The sequence below is a fragment of the Patagioenas fasciata genome, chromosome 17 (assembly GCF_037038585.1).
Source record: "Patagioenas fasciata isolate bPatFas1 chromosome 17, bPatFas1.hap1, whole genome shotgun sequence".
Lineage (NCBI taxonomy): Eukaryota > Metazoa > Chordata > Aves > Columbiformes > Columbidae > Patagioenas > Patagioenas fasciata.
In genome coordinates this window covers 7,246,863-7,268,831 of record NC_092536.1, presented here as the reverse complement: position 1 = coordinate 7,268,831, position 21,969 = coordinate 7,246,863, and the positions used below count along the sequence as shown (strand labels likewise).

The following is a 21,969-nucleotide window of genomic DNA, read 5'->3' as shown; positions in this document are numbered from 1 at the left end:
CAGTATTTTAAATTCACCTCCTTAAAATTCAAATAGTTTTTATTTTTCCCAAAAGGAAGTAAAATATCAAAAGAAGACAACCAGGTAAGGGACCTAAAATTAGTTTCTCTTCTTCTGGATCACACCCTTCGCCAGCTCACTTCTACTTTGATAAAGTAGTAACAATACAAACCCACTTCCACAAACACAACACATCCCATTTATGCTTGGGTGGAAATAAGAAACACTTAAGAATGCACCATATTGTGTCCTTTTTCCCCACTTAGTCTACCTACATTACCACTGATGGATTTTTCTGCCAAAGGTGAACAGTGGGTATTGTCTAAAAAAGTGAGAGGACTTCAATTAGTGTCTTTAAGACTGAAACTGACCCTTTGTAAACTGAAACATTCTTGTTCAGACACAGTAAGTCATCACCATCCAAGCACTACACGGTTTCTGTGATGGTGCTGGTCTTATGCAATAATCCATGAGATAATGACAGCTCTGTTCTCCAGAATCATAGCTACTATACCTTGTATGCCAGCAAAATACCATATCAGTCAGAACAGCTATGAGGACAAAGAAGATAAATAACAAAAAATATAAAAATATAACTAGAAACCAGTTCTACTCTGGAAATGTATATTTTCAAGGCATTTAGACCCATAACACTAATCCTATCCATTATAAAATAGGGTAGTGGTCAAAGTCTACACTGCAGTGAAATGTTCAGTGTTTCCTGGTGAGCAGACTTGCCTGCAGTTGTCCTTATCTGCTTCCCTATAGATTAAAAACAAATTAAAACACAAGCTGATATTCTGAAGAACAAGTTTTCCACTACGTTTGTGACTACTGTGTGCGCTTAGGCTCTGCAAAGTTTGCAAAGTGTTTCTTTAAACTCATGCCCAGAGACAAAAACTATAAGAAGTTAATTAAGTTCTGGGATAATTCCAATACTGGACAATCATACGGGTTATTTGGAAAAATTCAATCAACACTGGAGATATAAAATATTAAATATTCTAGGCAGGTATCTTTACTCCCCACAACTACTACAGGATGGACCTACACAGTTGTGCCACTATTGCTGGGTATATAAATAACTGGCTTTGAATCAACCCCAGAAAAGGAATGAAAAAATTATGTTACACCGACCAAGTGGTTTTTTGCTTGAGGTTTCCTTACGCCGCTATTAAAGCTCAAACACCGACACCATTTTTACAACCACAAATAAAAGATTTACTTCTCTGTTTCAGAAGCTGCCCAGGGTACCCCTGTCACCAAGGCAAGAGGCCAACACTTCCACGAAAGCAGCACTTCCACCTTCCAGCAGGTACCCATGGCAGGGGAGCAGGATGGAAAGAGAGGGACAAGGGGGTAGGGGAAGGAGCAGGGACAGCTCGTTAAGCTGAAATCCCAGGAGGCAACCGGTATCTTCTTGAGGGAAAGATGCAGTCAGATTTCATAAAGGCACTGAGCGAACAAACGCAGGCAGAAAGGATGCTGGTACCAATGGGGAAATTAATGATGACCTGAATTTAAAACACAGGAGTCGCCCACATGGAGACACACCGGCTCACAAACATCCCCGTGCTGTACGGATCCGTGAGAGAAGGTTGCATTCTGGGACATGTCAATTAAAATTAAGAATGAAATAACTCTGTGCAGCGGTGCTGAATGGCATTTTCTCTTGAGAGACCACAAGTTCAAATGGAGATTTCAGCTGTGCAATCAGAGTTCCATCCTTAACTCTTTCATTTCCAGTGCAATTGATCAGCTCATGAGAGTCTTCCCTTCCCTTCAACTCTCTCCTAATTCCAAAGACATTTTATAGAGACCCGTACCTGCCTGAAGCCCAAAGTCCAGACTGTGACAGCCCTTTCACCAAAATTAACAAGACACGACTTCTGCCAGAAAGGAAGACCAGCTCTAGACTACCACGGGTGCTATCAGAACCCAATCTAGAATTTCAGGCCACACTTTACAGAAAGTTCACAGCCGTGTTGGCTCGGGATGCCCACACGATCCTATGGGAAGCCAGCTCTGCATTCCCACCACCACCACGTGAAACACAATCAAGCAGAACCACAACACTATTTCTACTTGAGCGACATGCCCAAAGCCATCCTGACATTTTTCCTCAGGAGAACATGGAGTTGAACTTTAAGAGGGAGGAAAAATACCTTTTCCCAATTCATTAGACACCCAAAAATATCATCTTTGTAATCCACAAGAAACATTCAAAACCAACATCGTTTAAATGGTGTGTTTCCATCATTATGTTAAATTCTAAAGGCATCTTTAAGAAGCAGTTATCTATAATTTACACCCAGGAGAAAGCTAATTCTGCCTGTCCCTTTAAAAGAAAGCTGGGGATTTTTTAGAATAAAAAAACCAAAACACTTAAGGGAATTTTAAATACAGGAAAAAGGGATAAGAAAATGAGGGAAGAACTCAACAGTTCTCATAAATATTTTTGTGGCCCCAGCTGCTGATCAGCATCCACACAACGCAGCTCCGCCAAGTTTCTTTGAACACAAGAAAATTCGAAGAGCAACAATTCCTGAAACACACCCACACGTTTCCAGTATATTTATACAAGCACACAGCACTTCAGCTGCTGTGGACATGACTCTTCCTTCACTATCTCGCTGTACACGGCAGATGCTTCGTTTCCCAGTGTCTCTTTCTCTGGAAAGTCTCTGGAATCCAGCCAAGCTTGGGATGCGCGTTACACAATATTTGTTCTTTGTAAAGGCAGCAGAGGAAGAAAATGACGTTTGAGTATTGAAAAGTTTGCGTTGGCAAGCTGGAATTTTAGAGTGTCAGCTTTGTAAAGGAAAGAAAAAGAAAAATAAACTGATCCCATGTAAATGAGATGCAAAGATGGTTTTGACTGCAGTCTCAAAAACCAAGAAGCAGAAAAACTTATTGGATTAACAGTGTGTCACAGTAGATTTAAAGCAACTTGCAGACAGGTGCTTCCGTTCCTATTTACACACCAACACCAGCAGCCAGATTTCCAAAATTGTTCAGTGGGTGGATGGATCACTCTTCAGTTGACCTCTAATCATATTTGGAGTTGGTGTATACCAGTTTGAAAGGTTTGAAACTCGGTCCCTCATTTTTGGGTTATCTAAATAGCATCAGTTTTCTCTTTGAAAATTTGGCCCTTGAAGAAATGGTGGGAAAGAATGCATTTTAAAATCATATATATTAAAAACGGCCATAATCTTTTCAACAATTGAACTGAACATTCTCCCTCTCACTTCACCTTCTCATAGAGTTGATGGAAAATACTTATTTTTGTATGTCAAAATACAGAAGCCACAACTGCAAATACAAAGGTCTGTCTGTCACTATTACACAAATAATGAATCACCACTTTTTTTGCATCTCCTTGCACTGTTGCAGCCAGGAGAGAAGGGTGCAATGTCACCTTCTGTTTGCTTCATATTTACTGAACAGTACCCACAGAAGCCTTTTTTTGCTATCTCCTACATCTAAAATGATTGATGGCTGATGTTTTTGATGTAATTACAAATGGCTCTTCCCTCCAGAAATAACCTGCTCAAAAGAGTATTGTACATTATAAGTAAAGTATTACCCTTAAAAATTGCCAACGGTATGCACTAATACATAGCCCTGCTATTGCTGTGCCATGAGCTGGTGTCATGACTGTCACTGACAGATGAAAAGCTGAATACGAAAGAGAAAAGAAATGGGATGTGATAAGATCGCATCATAAAATACAAGATAAATGTGTCACCGTGACCAAGATGCATTCTAACCTCAGGTAATAAAACAACATGTCATAGGAGAAGGAGAAAGAATGACCCAGACGAGACGGAATTGCTAGAGACAAATGTGAAATGTTCCTCGTCTAGCATGCATTTATATACGTTTTACATATGCTAATATGAGAAATGTAATTTTTTAAAACTCTTGTGAACATATCGTAGTTCATTCTTTTTGGGTAAAGAGGAGAAAAGAAGAACCAGAAAGTACAAGATTATTAAAACCCCGAGTCGGGAGCAAGGGGGAAGAAAGAAGCTGTGCCATAAGATTCTGACACTCTCATTGCTGGGACACAATCTCCCTGCAGAAGTGAATCAGTGCCATAACTAGCAGACTTCAAGTTCAATACATTTTATTAAATATCTACTAACTTGCCTGCCAGTGCTAGAAGGCAACGACAGGCTCTCGACATAACTGATTCGTTGAAATTTCACCCAGAAAACACCACGCTTATCTCCACCCGACCACCGATGCTGGTTGGCATCTGCTCCCAGGGCCAAGCTCCCACAGCTTCTGTTTCCCCTCTGATCTGCAAACCACAAGGATCACCTGTAACTATGTATAAACTACGCAAAGTGCTTTTGAAGCCCTTATCACGGCAATGGAGATTTCAACGCACGCGTAAACCAAGGCACTACGCGTGTCTTGAATTCTTAGGCGTGGGGAATGTTTAATTACTGTCATCCCAATGTCCCAGCACGGGGAAAGGGTCACAGCTGGTCAGGAACAGGGTTGGCAAGAGCTGCTTTAGGAGAGCCTTCCACCCCCTCGCTTTCTTCACCCAAAGAAGCAACAAGTGTGAACACCCAGAGGGAAAAACGTCACCCGTGAAGTCCAGTCACCTCTCCCATGAGCATTCAAAAATGCTCATATGATACAAACACCACTTCTCCACAAATATTAAGACACAACTGCATTTACAAGATCTAGAGGCAAAAAAATGAAAATAACTAAATGGTAAAGAATTTCTTCTGCAGCTAATTTCAAAGTATTACCAATTCAACACAAAAAAATAAGGTACAATAATGCACAAGCCAAGCAGCACGTAGGGGAAGTAATGAAAAGAAATAGCTTTTGAAGTTACCAACACAGAAATAACTCTTGCCTTTTCATTAAAGGCAACTCTTACTATCATCCATTACTCTTAAGGAAGTCTGCCAGCAATCCAGGAGTTCAAGGGTACATGTCAAGGCCAGAAGCTGTGAAAGCTGTGAGAGTTACATTTTACAATAGTAAGCAGCATCTACACGCACTTTATAAATAAAATCTACCATTTACGAAGTCACTATACATTCATAGCATCTGGCATTTAAGTTGATATCTTTTACAACCCAGGAGAAGATTATTTATAAGTGTTCTCTCATTAGAGCATCATAAAAAATGATCTATGAAGAGCTGCACTCTGAAGCTAGTGAAAACCATACTTAGGATTCATCAGAGGCTTAAAATGGCAGAGAGATCACCAAGAAAGCCCAGCTGGGCAACACTGGTCTCCCAAAACATATTGCTGGATTTACAGATGAGCTGATAATCAATGTCATTGAGGCCAGTAGCATAAAGCACCTGCTGAATTAAGTTTAAATGGTAATACACTCCTCCTAATTTAACATGTGTGAACAACGGGAGAATTACTCTGGTCATCCTTGCTACCATTAGAAGGAATGTTTAAGAAGGACAAAACAGTAACAGAAGTCAGTGAGGTGACTGGGACTAAACAATGTACCTGGGAGAATGTCAGCGTGACCTGACCCGGAATCAGAGAATTCCTATGGAATTCACACCAGTATGAGACGAGTACCATGGAAGAGCTTCTAGCCACCATTTCAATCCCTAGAATTAGGGTCTGGTTTGTTAATCAACGAATGATAAAGATTCGGAAAGTTCTTCATAGAGAAATGCAGCCACCTGCATAATCTGTTTCATAAATAAGTCATTTTGTCCATTCAAAACAAAATAACTTGCTTTGCATTACTATAATTCAGTACTAAGTACAAGATATAGCCCTATTTACTGGTTTCCTTATCAAATCTTTTTCCACAGCTCCTTGGAATTCAACATAACCTGGTGTTTATACCAGAATTGATGCAGAGATGAGAGCTTTCCAAATTTGAGTGAGACAGAGTTTAATACAGGCTATTGAGATTAAGTCTTTGTTAAATGTGTCACAAAACCAACGAGCTAAGGGCACACGCTGCCACGGCTGGAAGGCAAAAGGGCCTTTATTCCCGCAACACCAAACTCCCCTGAGAATCATATCATCAAAAGAGAGGGATGCAAAGAGCTCGAGATGCAAAACTTGCTAAAATAATTTGAAAGAGTTTACAATTCAAACCACACAGGAACTGTTTCCATCTCAGGGCTCTACCACCCATAAACAAATTGGGCTGCACACCTTTCATCAACTCCTTAATGAATTACCAATTTCTGCATTGAAAAGTCTTCTTAATGTTCCAGGATCAGTGTTACACTACACACAGCTCCAGAGCAATGCTACTTACATTAAATCATCTCCTCCGTATATGTTTTTTTTTGCACAGATATAAATACACACACATAAAAATACATTCTCTACAGTATAAAAATAAGTCCTCATGTTCTGGTTTCATTTCAGGCTTTCAGGAATCTCTCTTTCTCTGAACATTACAATACCCTTGCTGTGGAAGTTTTACTAAAAATAGAAGTTTCGAGTGATGCCAAATGATTTAGCTTACAGAGGCAGAAATTCCCAAGCTCAACAATTCTCCAGGTTTACTTGGAACAGTTCTCACTCTATTTTTTGAATACCAAAAAGAAGCATTGCGATGCTAAGGATAGATGTGTGGGATGAGCCAAAAGGGAAAACTCAGGCATTTCAATTTCCTGCTGTAAGCAGGTGTGGGCTTGACTCAAAGAGGCAGAGAACACCGGAGGAAGTAATGAATTTTCACATTACTGCAGCATACAGGGAGCACTGTGGAATCACCACCCCTTAACGAGACAGAAGAGAACTTGCCACCCATTCGTAGATACAAAAGATAACTCCTCAGAGAAAGGGAGATTTTAGCCCCTGTGCTCACCAAGGTTCTCTCAGGTAGTTGCTCACCGCTCAGGCACGCTGGCTGCAGCCTAATGGAACACGTGAGACACAAAGGACACTGACACTTATAACTATCAAAGTCTGAGTTTCGGTTTTACTTTTATCCAAGAATTTGAAATATACTCTCTCTCTAGTCTCAGGATTTCAGGGACTCCATTCGCCCTTAAGCCTCTCCTCTTGCTGTTCATACTGTGGTTGGAACACCGGGAGGAATCATCACATCCCCCTCATCCTTAAAAGGAGAAACAAAAGAAAACCTACTAAATCCTACATTCCATTTCCAACTAGGAACAAAACCTTAGAACATAAACTAAACATCACATCTGCTATCCCAACCTTACTACTGTTAAAACTACTGCAATTAATTTCCTTATCTCCTGTAGCATAAACAAGCCTGTGCAATTCTATGAAAAATAGAGATGGCTAACATGAAATAATGAAGTAGACTCCTATTAACCAAAATACCTTGGAAGGCAGAGTTAAAGAGAAGACAGTTCTCATCCACTATCCAGCCTCATACGCAACCTTAACTTCTTCTGTAATCGCTGGGCACAGCTGAGCTTTGCTGGACAACATCAGTCACATAGAGGATGCTACTGAAACAACAGTAGTTTTCAAAACCACGAAGAACAGGGTCTTATCAATGCTCCCCTCTGTTCTCAGGAAGATCTGAACAAACCGAACGTATACAGAGTTCCCAGGCCACGTCATTTGAGTTACAAAACCCCTGTATGGTCTGGATGCTGCTTCACCAGCAAAAGCAGTTCCATGAGAACCTACACACACCTGTTCATTCCTTATCCTTTTCTTCCTCCCTCTGGCCTACTTCATACAGAGCCACTTACTTCTCTCCCTGGATCGATTCACTGCTCTTGTCCACAGAACAGCCCTGAAAACGTGTGTTCGCATAACCAAGAGGGCAACCTGTTGCATAATTTGGGAAATCAACAGCCAGCAGCAGCAAAGGATCTAAGCCTGTTAACCCAGAGAAGCTGAAGCTCCCGTCTCACACAACCCTACACACAAATGTGCCCAGAAAGGTGAACAGGCAGCGGTGGAGTCCAAAATTGTAGTTTCCTTAATTAAACCTACATTATCTTAGGAGTATTAATTCTGTGTTTCAGAGCGGTATCTTGTGGGGCGACGGGAGGCAGTAACACCTCCTTAGACTAGCACATGCGTTTCAGAAGTTCTCGGGTGGAAGAAGCAGTGAGTGAAGTATGTTATGGTATGTTCCCTACACCTTTATGGCCTGTATCAAATGAAAAAGAAGCTTTTCAGAAGTTGCACAATTTTGCTATCACAGGCCAAATTAACTAAGAGCAACTGGGGAACAGATGCAGGAACAGGTAAAGACAAACTGGGAACATGCTAAAATCCTCACAATCAGACAAATGCCTTATTATTTAACACCCAAATATAGAGACACAACCATTTTCTCCCAGTGGCCCTAACCCTACTCCTATTGAAGTCAGTATCAAAGCCTTAATTTAGTAACAGAGGTGAATGAACCCAGAGAAGGATGTTTGAAAGTAAATGTTTGCGAACAGTCATGTTAGAAACGTCCAGTCTGCACAGTTCCAAATGTGACTGTTTAACATGCTTTTTCCCCACCCTGTTTTGTCCTCCATAATTAGAATTTCTACATTATGAAAGACCTTGATGTACATAATTTTTAAAAAAGAAGGCAAAAACGCTTTTATTTTTAGTAACTGCAGTGTAACTTAAGCAAAAAAATGCAGCCAGCTGTATTGTCCCCATACAGCAGCTCACCTCGCGACCTTTGGGACAGGTGGTTAAGCACCAGCCTGGGGAAGCGGATCACTGGAATGTCTTCCTCAGTATGTCTATTGCTCTTACAAAGCTGCATGCACACAAACTGGACTTTACAATCCCTCATATCCCAACACACACTAAAGCACTTCTAGAATAATACAGCTCTTGCAAAGCCTTTTTCAGCAGCAGAGCACCTGCACTGCCATAACCTACACAGTGCATCCCGCTGCAGCACTGAGCATCCTGGTCACGGTGAGGGCCCCCGCCATGTACGTCCCCACACCTGAATTCCAAAGTTACACACCATAGTTAGCCAGTTACTCCCTAAAGAGTTACGACATCCCCCCTTCCCAGGGGATTCCTGCCCCTGTGGCAGAGCGAGCAGAATGCAACAGGTGCCTCCACTAAGGTGCTCCAGTTTACAGTTCAACATCTCAGCAACTTCAGCCTGGAACAGATTCCCTTTGCCCAACGCTGCTGCAGAGGTCACAATGGCTGGCAAAGGCTTTACTTTGGAGTCGACGATGTAGACTGCTGTATCTCTTCACTCCAGGGTTGTAGGGCACATTAGAGCTGTTCCAGGCCTATACCCACATGGGGCAGCCCATCATCTGTGAATCCATCTAGAGATCCATGCTAAAAATCAATCTCCCTTCTCACTTATTTTTTCTAGCATGACTTGCCCAACTGTTTGGAAATGATGATTTTTTGCACGCTGCATCTCCATGAACATTTCTTCCACAAGATCTCCATCACCAGTATGGAATCACATCAGGTATATCATTAATGCATTAACCACTTTTTCATCTTGCCAGACCTAGAACTCCACACTCTCTCACATTAGTATCATCCCCTAGCGAAACGTTCCAGGGACACAGCACCGAGGAAGAGCAGCCTTACAGAGTTCAGTGCCTGAATGGTAGTAAAGTATTTTCTGAAGCAGAAATAACAGAACTGAAGAGTTTTTGCCAAAAGCCACTTTAAGTGACTCCTTTCTCCTTCACAACTCCATGGCCCTGAGGCAAGCTAGCACTTAAGGCTTCAGCTCCAGATCAAAGCTGTACGTCATAGAATAACCAAACATATTTTAACAGTTCCACGCTTCAAGATCCTTCTGAATTTCATGAACTCTGCACTTACATTCAGGCCCTTGCTGAATGTCAGACTGTAGGTACTCAGCACAACCTTCAGCAGTCGCCGTTGCCCATCAGCACAAGGGGAATGGCCGAGGGTGACACCAATAAGGTGACACCTGCCCTGTGTGCTCGCAGCCACAAGGAAAGTGTGTCCTGCATCTGTTTTTCTACCAGCGCTCCCAGGTACAACGCTGCTTTTGTGGCCCCAAACTGTGACTATTCCCAGCAGAAGTCAAAAAGCATAGTTAGAGGTTATTCTTGGTTCTTTTTAGTTACGATTTCATGACTGTCTTTACTCAGATTTTAACATGAAGAGTCTCTAAATACATTAGGTGTTTAGTTCATGTGGCAGAACTCTCTTCTCGTATCTCTCCCATTTTTGTCTGTATGGGTTGTATACACTTGCCATTCACCTTGAAGTCATTTATCCATGTAGCTTAGTTTTACTTAACTGTGATCGTTAAAACTAAAAGATTGCTTTCCAAAGGCCCTGTAACTGCACAATAAATTTCTCTGACAAGCCATGGTTTAAAACTACCGCCTTTCATTAAGCAAAGCATTCTCTAATCACTGTTGTGGTTATCAGCCTGATCAGTTATACTGCAAAAAGACCTCAGAAAGAATCAAGAACATTTGCTCCATCAGAAAAAAAAAACAACATCTCTGCCTGGACCTCAACTACGACAGGTGGCATAAAAATTAAAACCATGTGATTTTTTTTGTTTTGATTTGGAAGAAGAATTTACAAGTTAACTGAAACCGACGACCTGAAGTGATTATAGGCTTTCACCCTCCCTCAAGCTTTTCCTCCTATCAAAACACAAAGCCCAGAAGACAAGAACACAGCTCAACTGCACAGGTCAAGAGACATTAAACACACCTCTTTTTTCAATTAGCATTCTGCTCCTTACCTCCAGATTTTTTCTTCATGTATTGAAAAAAAAGTCCCAAAGAGCTACTAATTAGATCTATTTATTTAAAAATCAACAACCCATTGCACATAATTTAACAAGTACAGCAACTTCAGGTCAGGCAGTACGAATAGGACCACATCCACAAACGGAATCCAGTTCCTCCCTAAGTCGTCCACAGGCATGGTGACAAACAAGCACCCCAAACACCACCAGGACTGGGTGTCGGCCAGCAGGCAGAGCAGTGACAATGGGGACCCTCTCCAGACAATTAAATGCTCACTCCAGGGCCAGCTGAAAGGGACTTTCCTCAAGACAACCAACATCCTATTTGCATCAAGAAATGATTCAGCCTTCTGTTATGGAGATGGACAAGCTGAACACAGCAGGATTAAACCAAACTGAAGCACCTCTAACAATTCCAGTGCACTGAACCGAAGCAAATTCACAGATGTATTATCAGTGATGTATTACCATTGCATTTTCTTATGCCAAAGTACTCTATTTTAAATTAAAAATGCAGAGAAGAAAAAGGAGGGCTGAAGAAGACAACACCTCACCCTGGTTTGAGGAGCAGCTCTACCCTGCCACCACCTGAATGTATAGGGTTTCCTGAGGCTTACAAGGAAGATGAAGGAGGTTAACAAGGTAAGCACCTATAAATTACAGGGGTCTAACATGATATCTATTTATTTAAATCTAGCACACAACTGCTTTACTCTGCAATGCCCAATGACACTCCAAGGTAAAGAATAATACTTGAAATATTTTTGCAGAGAGCTGTAAACCCATTGAAATTATTAAGATGACAACCAAGAAGGCTTTTTGTTTAAGATAACATTAGAGTGAAAAACTGAAGTTCTTTCCCTGGTACGTTCAACAACTAAATCAAAGAGAAAGCAATTGAACAGTGTATGGGAAAAGCAAACATTTAACAAAAGGACAATAGCAAAGCTTTCTTTTTAAAAAGCACTATTTCTAGCTGTTCATGTCAAAGAGCTCCCTAGATTTATTGAGCAGGATAAGAAGGTCAAATAAAACAATAGCTTGCTTTTTTTGGGTGTTTCACCAGTTAACAAAACAGAGACAAAAGCAAAATCTCTCTGGAATGCTCTGTTAGAAAGAGCAGCTCAGCTTTTACTCTTAGTTCTCTGCTAAAAAATGAAACACAAGTAAACAAGCCCTTCCACCCCTGACAGCCTTCTCCTCCCCACACACCCAGGACCACCGCACATGCGGCCGCACAGAACTGCCCGAGCCCGGAGGGAAGGACACAAGTTTCACACTAACCTGTTTGAGTTCCGCAGGCATTGATGCAAGGTGCCAGCTTCGCAGTCCCTAGCAGAGAACCCCTCCAGCCTCCTGCAAACCCTCTGCGGACCCAGCCTTCTGCTCCGACCGCCTCCGGAGCCTCTTTCCCCCGCGAAGCCCACTCCTTTTGTAACCCCACCAGCAACCTCGCCGCTCCGCAGCCTCCCCGCGGACGCAGCCCATCCAAAGAAACGAGACCACCAGCCAACGCCGCTCCGAGGGCAGAAAACACCCCGCGGCGGCTCCCAGCCGGGACGCGCCGCTCTCACATGGCTCTTCTCGCCGCCGCTCCCGGGAGGCTCGGTCCCGGGGGGCGGAACTGACGGGCAGCCGCAACCGGAGCGGGCTGGGGCGCGGCCACGCCCGGCGCGCCGGGGGAGCGGGAGCGCCCGGCGGCTCCGGCCGCTCGCTGGGAAGCGCAGGCGGCTGCTGGGGGGGCGGCGGGAGCGGGCGGAGGCGCCGCAGACGGAGAAGCGTCTCCCCTCGGCCCGGCGCTGTAGGGCACTGAGCCCCGGAGCCCCCCGGGGTTCCCACGCTGCCCCGCCCGGCTGGATCTCTCCCGCTGGATGATAAAGACAAAGAGGGAAAATGTCACTCGGTAGCAGCGTCTGTGGAAACGCTGCCCCGCTGGCTGCCGAGGCTGAGAGCCCCTCGGACACCGGCTGCACGGAGAGCGCAGTTGCCGCCTGAATGGCAGGGGGGGGTCTAACGCGAAAGCGCAAGAAAGAAAACGCTCCAGTTTGCTTACTTAGTGCACTTCACTTCCAGATTAATGCCGACCCTAATGCACCAACGCCAGAGAAAGATGATCTTCCATCAGTGTCTCCTCCCTTTTCTATTTCACACAGATGCAGCGAGGCTTAGAGCTCAAAGTACACCTGGCCTCATTTTTTAAAACCATTCACCTGCCCACAAACCTGTCCCACATTCATTAAAACATTGTCTTGATAAATCACTCATTACCAGAATGAATGCCAGATGTGCTATACCTGGCATTCAAGAGACTCTTGCAACAAAAACTGGGACATGTTTTTCACATCCATTTGTTGTTAGTAAACTGGAAGTACCCAGCTTTTAACATTCAGTCTTCGCACAGGCTGCAAAGCCCCTGAAATCCCTGGGAAGGATAAGAGCCTCCCATACTTATTATTCTAGAATCTAATCCCTCTTTCTGCCTTTTCCAAGAAATGGCAGAAAGGGTCTGTATTACTAAATATATTAAGACATCAAGTCTAATAAGAGAGAGACTTAGGTGGGTAAGTGGTGTAAACCAACCTCAACTAAACCTGAAGACTTTCCCACCCGGGCCCAGTCCCAGGGCAGGAGGACACGCTTACCCAGCACTGGAACTAAAGCCTGGCCCTTGGCATGGACACAGGCCAGCACGTCTGAGGCACCGGCCTAGTCCTGTGCCCAGTGCCAAACACCCAGCCCTGCTGGCAGCACCAACCAAGGGTACTGCCTGTTCAAACCCTTCTGTGCAAGGTTCCTGCAGCAAACCAAAGCAACAAATAAATCCACCACTGTAACAGCTGGTGGCTGAACAATGGTAATTAGGGACTGAAAGCTACTGGAATCAAATTAGAGACTATAACTGGAAAACAGGGATAGTCAGAGACAGTGAGACCAACTATAAAGCAGAAAGGAAGGCACATCACAGTTTAATCTTCTGTAATTATCAGAATAGGCACCTTTGCACAAAAGAGTCTTTTCATCCCAGCTTCAGGTTCCCTGAAAATTCTAAAACATGCTTCCAGTGTCAATGTAATTAACATGTTAATTAATATCAGTCCTACCACATTACAACATGAAAAAGGTGGCATCTCATACTATACTGACACTGAAGACCAGAAAAAAATGTTTCAGACCTATTTAATCCTCATTTCGGCCTTACTGCCAATGTCAGAGTTCCAGCTGAATATCAGAGCTGAGGCTGTGTAGAGTAGGGGCAGAGCACAGAGCAGAGCTACATTACCCAACTCTGATCCTATTTTGTTTAAAACTAAATGCTGTAGAGTTTGACAAGGGCAATGGTAGATGTTCCACGAGATTTAGCTGAAGCAAAGTATTTGCTCCACTGGAGGGAAAAAATACACTCTGAGCCTATCTACAGTGGAATAATTTAGAGGCAACTTGTAGTGGCCCTTAATAAAATACTAAGAGGCCAAAGCAAAAGGAACGCATTTTGTATGAGTCTCCTGTACTTTCGCACAGTGCTCTCCCCCGCCTTCTCCTTGTCCAACTTTTCTTCAGTTAACAAACTAAAATAGCTCAACTTTTGTTGAGGCCAGGCTGGCATAGAGAAGTACCATTCAATTTAGGCATACGCATGGATACGTGCCAGACCTTTCTATGCTGTCAAAGAGAAAAAAACCCAATGCTATAAAGCCTATATCCATAGGGCACTGAAGCAGCAAGTCTTGCATGCAAAACGATTCAACTAAAACCTTCCTGGATAGATTTGCCAGTTCTTACTGACCTAAGAAGTCTCTCAGGTTGCAAACCTACATGTATTTGTGCAAGCCATGCAAGATTGGCATTGCTGAATTCTGAAGTCCCATCTTCTGGAACCAGGTTGTTATTTAAAAACATCGGTTTCCTTTAAAAAATACGATAAATGCTTGTAGGCTTTTCGGTTGTAAAGTAAATTTTGAAAAAGTTTTGACTTAAAGATTTTTTCAAAATTATGTTTTAAAAGTCAAAATACATCTCAAGTCCCCTTATTCATCAGCCGCTTGCAATATTTTACCAGCTCACGTAATTGTGAATACTGGGGTTTGGCAATGCTGAAGTAAAAGAACTAATTACCTAAGTAAGAGTTATGGATTAGACCCTTAAGGTTACACTGAACTTCCAAATTCTGGCAACAAATATTCTATCCATTAGTACCAGACTGCTGACTACATTGGAACCTCCCCCACTCTTATTTTTAAAATGAACATTAATTTCTTAATCTGTCACATTTTTCCCAGCTGCAAAAGTATGGTGAAAACCTCCTTTCTTGTGTCTGAGAAATTAAACATTTATGAATAGGAAGGGATTTAATTCTCTGGAAGATGGAGTAGTATGGTATCTGGGCCAAGCACTCTTTTTTATATTTTCTCCCATTATCCTTAAAAAATTCTCCATCACTAGTGCTGCACTGTAGATTGATCTGCTCTCAGAGGCAGTAAAAGTGAAATGGTTTACAGCTCTGCCTGGAAATATAACATATGGCTCCGGTGATATGTACCTTCCATAAACCCAACAGAGCAAGCAGGCCCAAGATGAATCAAGAATGCCACCTAACCACAGACGATCACCCGTGACAACTCCCGGAATTAGATAGCCTATATTCACATCGGTGCTGCCATGCCAAAGGGATTTGATTTTCATCCTGTGACTTTCATGAAGCAAATAAACAAGGTAAGGGGGAGAACTGAAGAACAGCAGACCAAGATGTGGCAGGGTGCCCTGCTGTAATGACTGCGATACAGACAAATGAAAACAGAACAGTCTCTCTCCAAGATGAATTTTGAAATATTTTCCTGTCAGTATTCCCATAATTTTAAAATATATTTGAAATATTACATGAGCCCTTTCAAAGCATCCATACTTCAAAATGGTTCCAAGACTAGAAGGAGAAATCCAATGAGAAACTTCTAACATTTCCATCAGCATGGTTTTGACAATCTTTTTGCTTTCATACCGCATGATTAGAAATGGAGATGAAGGGAGATTGCCTCAATTGGGGAGCAGTTTGTGTATAAATGGAGCATGACTTCGTGTGTCATCCTCGTTTAAGAATCCAGTATTAAGAAGAGGTCTAGAAGGTGACAAGGCTGAAGAACAAGATGGCAAAGAGGAAGGAGACACGTTCTGGAGAGGGACACCATGAGGCATTTCGGTGAGCTCGGGGATTGTCATTTGTATACAAACACAGCTTCCTTCTTCCTACAGCTCCAATCAGTCATCTCCCTTTCATCCGAGTTGTCATATGACAGGATGGGAACAAGGACAGTCTGGTGACAGCACTGCTTACATTAGAAATAAAGGACAGAGGACTGTACATGTCACTGCATATAGGTCACAGTTAAATGAATGACCTATGTTTCTTCCCAGAAGCTTCATTTAGATAAGAATCAAGTACATTTTACAAGGATAAAAATAGAAAAATCTCCTCTAGTTTAAGAAAAAAAAATTACATTTATAACAGAATGACAAGCGCAAGGAAAACAAATCAAATTTAAGGGTGGTATTGTGACCATAATTTCATACTGTAGTTAGTGGAAAGGAAAACAAAGACACTCAAATGCGGGAAAGAAAGACTGAGCGTTAACCATTTTTCATGTCTCAGATTTTGTTTCGGTTTTTGCATTTTCCAGGTGATTTGTGCTCTATTTCAAGACTCACATTACAATCACTTGCTCAGGAGATCCCAGGTTAACATGCCATTCATTTGGAGCTGTCTGTACTATCAACTGATTTCTACGGTATTAACTATCCTCCTCAAACCAAAACCCGAAACTATTTTGGATTTTCTTCTGAAGACCGAATTAAGGTCTCTGCGTATGAAACTTTATTCCAGAGCAAGTTCCTTGTATTTGAAATACTTTCGTAAGAAAGTAAGACAGAACAAAGGAAGAAGAGCTAACAGATGAATTAGAAACACAGACATTATAGTTCCTTTCAGTCTTTAACTACAGTATTCTAAAATACAGTATTCTACAGTACTCTGCCAGAAGCTAAAGATATATTTTAGATCAAGCCCCTAAAATGAACCCAGACAGTATTCTACAGCATTTCCCAGTCACCACAACTATGCTTAAAAGATACGCTCTTCAGCTAGCAATTTGGTAGCTGAAAATGGGAAGCAGTTTTGTTTTGTTTTTAAATATATATCAAGATGAACCCCTGACATTTATTTAAATCAAAGGCTTTAATTACAGCTGGCACCCCGCCTCGGGCTGCCCATGGCCATCCTGGCCGTGCTGTTCTCAGTCACACCGATGACTTCACTGAATTACTCCACGGTTGTGACAAAGCAAACGGGAGCATCATTTGAACCATTAACAAGACGGGCTAAACTGGGAAAAGGCTCAGTAATTCATCAATGTCATCATAACCCAACATTCATTTTGGGCTCTTTCAGCTTTAGTTCAGAAGACCTTAGAGACGGCTGAAATGGAATAGTAGAAAATTTGGGGGTTTAAAAGCCAGGTTGAAGCCTTCAGGTCCAAAGCTCAAAGGGCTCAGGGGAAGAGGAAATTACCTGTTTGTCAATTTTGAAGTTTCTGCAAAGATTCTTGTGGCTCCAAGTGGATGTGCAAGGGCAGAGGCTCCCAAAGGCCTGAGCAGTGCTCACAGGGATGAAGGTCTGACCTGCACACGCACGGATCAGGTCCCGTATTAACAACAACATCTCTTCATTAAATTGAGTGATATAGTGCAAAAAGCTTTTGTGAAGGTTTAAAAACTTTCTTCCCGACCATCCCGGCTGAAGTACCGCAGTAGTATGCTTGGAAAGTAAAGTGTAGGAGAGTTAAAAGCTTTAAAAGCCAGTACAATTAATTGTGTTCTGCTGCGGAGCTGAGAAATAAACAAGCAGCAGAACACGAAAAACAAATCACGACTTTATAATGTAAGATGTTTTCATGTTAATTATCTGGAAGCAAGTGTGGTAAATGTGACTAGAAGGTTGTTTTTTAAAAAATTCCTGTTAAACCTGCTTGATATTACTCTTTAATGTTTACATTTGAATGTTCCTGTTTTAAGACATTTTTAATAATTATTTGGCAACACTCAGACATCAAGCAAAAAACAACCTAGACAGCCCTTTACATAATGAAGTATACCCAGAAAGCAGAATTTACTTTTAATGTGTTTCTCTTATATGTATTTCTAGAAGAAAACATAGTTTTACTAGTAAAGCAATGTAAAATCATGGAAAATTATTACAAAACTACGAATTTGTCATTCAAACTACATCATTTTCATTTACACCTGGCACAGTTCCAGGCCAGAAAGGTTAATAGTTGTGGAAAATTACTCTTTCACAAACCTTGGCAAACAAAGTCAGACAATCCTTGCCTTTCAGTTGCTTCCAAAACCTCATTCAATAAAAATTCACACAAAACAAAAGAAGCTGAGACTTCCAAGGCAAATGAAACTGCAAAACTATTTCTGACATGCTCGGGGTAAATGTGGCCATTACTTCGCAGTGTTACAATCATCAGCATGAACCAGTTGCTGTCCTGCTGACAAACATTAGATGGCACTTTGGAATGTAGCAGCTCCCACAGAAGTTGCAGAGCACACACTGAGACACAGTGTGAGACCTGAGGTGGTACAGAGAAAAGCGACATTTCTGCAAAGCCGTGGACCTTTTAGCTCAAAGACGCATTTTCAGCCCGCACATGTAAAACTATAAACTAGTATGTAATTACGTTTTGAAAAAACAAATCATTGTGTTGGAAAGAATGAAATAGTTGTTTCCTTACCAGGCAGAGGGGCAGTTTTTCAGTTGCTGGGTTCCCTTTTAATTTTATTTTTAATGAACTATTTGGTTTCTACTCTTCAAACTATATTTGCCAACAAAGTTTTATACCAATATTTCTTGGATAATGCATCAGATTTTGAGTGGATTCTGCTGCATCCCAGCAGATCTGAGCCCCAAATAACCCTAATAAGTGGGGTTTAGATGGTTCATTTACCAAATAAATCCCTTCTGGAAAGTACTTCACAGCATCTGATGAAGTCAGTGCTGAAATGGATGCTGATATAATATTCCCATTCACTTTCGTATACATGTTATTACCATCTAAGGCCTTAACTGAAGACTGAAGAATAATCGTAGGGGAGAAACTATAACAAGAAATAGAAGAACCACAAAATGTGAATTCCCTAAGGTATGCTACTTTAGTCCATCTTTCAAAAGCTTTCATTTGATATATATCACGATGCCTGTTGTGCAAACCTCATTTTCTGTTACCCTTGTGCCATCGCATTCCTCCTGCAATCCCGGAAGCAAGTTCTAGGATTTCGGTTGGAATTCGGGTAATCCCAGCAGAAAGGCAAACAGCAGGAGGCCCTTGAGCCCACAGCAGTTTCATGTGCCGACCTTCCCTGAGCCCGCAGCGGCGCAATGTGCCCACCTTCCCTTCAGAAAGTCTCTGTTTGAAAGGCCTGCAGTGGTTCCGAAGTGCTGTTCTGCCCTGGTTCCTGGAGGGGCGGGCTGGCTCAGCACCCACTTCAGCCTCTGCAGGGATGTGGCCCCGAGAAACATCAGGTCCTTGCTTCCAGCTCCTGCTGGAGGTGAGGGGTTTACTCATTGTAAACCAGGAGCTGATGCTTTCACAGAAATGGGACAATGTCCATTTTAAAGGCAGCAAAACCTCCAACCTCCAAGCCAAACTCAACTGTTGTCATCTCCAACACAGCAGAAGCCCAGGACAGGATCATACCTCCCATATGGGGAATGTATCTCCCTGAAAACTGGCTGAGTAACGGCTTCTGGTCCAATTCCGAACCGTGCTGGGATTGACAGGTACTGCAAATATCTCAGCTCACACTGAATTCTGATCTATGAACTGATTCTCCCATGGGAATCATATTCCCAGGTCTCCTCCCTCTGTCCCCCCCAGAACCTTTGAGTAATTGCACATACGCAGAAGCTGAAACCTGACCCAGGCCATTCCTAAAAATTCTGTGGGGCTACTCATCCGTCCCACATGTCCAGGAGCAGGCTGAGGGCACAGTGCACGTGTAACTGCACAGGGACCTGCGGGCCCACGAACTCAGGAGCTGAATGGCAGAGCCAGGGAGCTGCCACCACCCCACTGCACCACAGCTTGCATTCCTGGGGTTTCAGCTGCTTTGCTAAAGGAATTAGGACTATGCCTGGAAATTCTTTCAACATTCTGTAGTCTGCTCAGTACTAGCAGAACTTGGGTTAACTACCAATGGGTATTTGGCAGTGTAACACCAGGCAGCTGTCATGAACCGACAGCCATGTTGTCTGTACCTGACCTTACCTGTAAGGCACAAAAAGAGGCATTTTCCTTGCTGTCAGTCCCTTAAGGTGAGCACAACTGTCTTATATAACAAAGGAAGCCAAGAGGCACTACAAACTGGAACGAATTACGTGAAACTTCACACAGTGAGCAAAGACAGAACTGCATTCTGTATGCGATGCAGAGGGGAAGGAAAGGTAAGCTGATGACTCGGCACAGCTCAGAACCCATTTTTGCTTCTTCTGCGCTTATGTTCAAACATACATCCAATATTAATGCACCCACGTTCTTGCTATCAAAGCACTGCAAACAGTCTCCACATTCTAGCAGCCAGCACCATGTCAGTGTGGAGCAGAGAAGCTTAAACAAAAGTAATGAAATACAGACAGAAGACTTACTGTTGCCCGAGCTGTAACTCAGAAAAGTTAACTTGATAGTTTTTTCTTAGAAAAGTAATTTGAGCTAATCTTCTTGTATTTTTTTCAATTCTCACCATGTGTTCCGGTGTGCTTTAGTGTTCACCTTTTCTTCAAACTGACCCTTCATTTACAAAACGTCATTTTTGGCAGAAGTCACAGGTACCTCAGATTAACATAAAGAGTGAAGATTATTGGTTCTTAATTATGGCTACAAAGTACCTGCCTAAAAATAATTTTAAAAAATATGTATCTGCTAATTTTTAAACAGGGGGTTGTTTGGTTTTTTCCTCTGGAACATAAGTTGAAATATAAATTATCTAAATCATACTTATGGAAGCATTCTGTAGCTTTTTGCCATTAGGCAATTTTCTGTGAACAGCTCTAATCACATTTGCAGAGTAAAGAAAAATGGATTTTATTAACTTGTTTTGATTACTGACATTTCAGGGTGGCCTTCTGGGGTGTTATTTGTTGGGGGGGGTTTGCAGGTCTTTATTGGAGAGGATGTTAATAGAAAAAATAAAACAGTATGTGATTTAAGTTTCTTCATTCCCATTTATCTCCCTCCATTTCAACTCTGTTTTGTTACTACCTTGGTTAAACACAAAGTTAGGGAATATTTGCACCCGAACTGTATATCTATGTATGAAAAAGCATGGTCAAACATATATCAGGCCTGGAGAAACAGACGAAAACAGTTCTTACCAATTAGAGGCAGGATACTAATGAAACACAATAGAGAATTTTGAGCCTGTGTTTATTACCATACTTCTTCACAAATGAATGATCATGGTAGCAATAAAAAGTAAGACTGAGTCAAAAACCTCATCACATTATTTACATTTTTTTCCTGGTTTGTATTTAAACAATTATTATTGTGTGTCTTTCCTTAGTTCAGAAGCAACGGCTTCTGCATTGCTCCAACTCCACCACTTTCAGGGTGACCATGTGCAATGGGAACAACCAAACCCCTATCAGCTTTTACACAAGACACACTTGTGACAGTGGAACTTACCATACTTGCCATCGTAATAATTATATTCTTAAAGTTTGAAGAACAACAGAGATTAAAAAATCCAAATCTGTAGTGAAATAGTTAAGCTAGTACAAAATGACTGGAGAGCAGTCTTCAATGAATCATTAATAAGCCTTTGTAAGTGGCGTAATCACAAGCCCTATTGCAGAGAAGTCTGTCTCGGTCACGTCTAAGGAACCAAATTATTGCACACAGTATTACAAAAGGCACAAACAAGGTCAGTTCTGCCTGGAACACCGTATGCATGCCATGTGAACACTGCAGGTGCACAGCCACGCACAGGGCTGGCTCTACACGTGAAAACCTGGGTAATAATGGATATTAGTAGGTGTAATAGCTACACGAATACAAGATATTACGCTATATTAACCGCTGTCACCTCATGCTGATTCAGCTTGGATTATTAGACATTTCAGCCCATCAAACACACTTGTACACTTTTCTATTAGGAATCTCAGCAAGCCTGACTCTTACGTGGTGTGAAAAAGCTCAAGGAATTGACAGCATGAACCTGTGAACATCTAACTCCGAGT

At 42.1% G+C, this 21,969-nt stretch overlaps 1 protein-coding gene across 14 annotated transcripts in view; it reads right to left on the bottom strand.

The window, feature by feature from the left end:
• ARVCF (ARVCF delta catenin family member) overlaps positions 1-21,969 on the bottom strand; it is a 241,239-nt gene that overhangs the window by 132,762 nt on the left and 86,508 nt on the right. Inside the window, exon 1 of one of the 14 annotated variants that reach the window (XM_065851819.2) lies at positions 11,970-12,319. The exons of the other annotated variants lie outside the window; for them this stretch is intronic. Coding sequence (XP_065707891.1) covers positions 11,970-11,990 — 21 coding nt within the window. The 5' untranslated portion in view covers positions 11,991-12,319. Of the gene's footprint in view, positions 1-11,969; positions 12,320-21,969 lie in introns of those variants that run through there. 14 annotated transcript variants of the gene reach the window in all.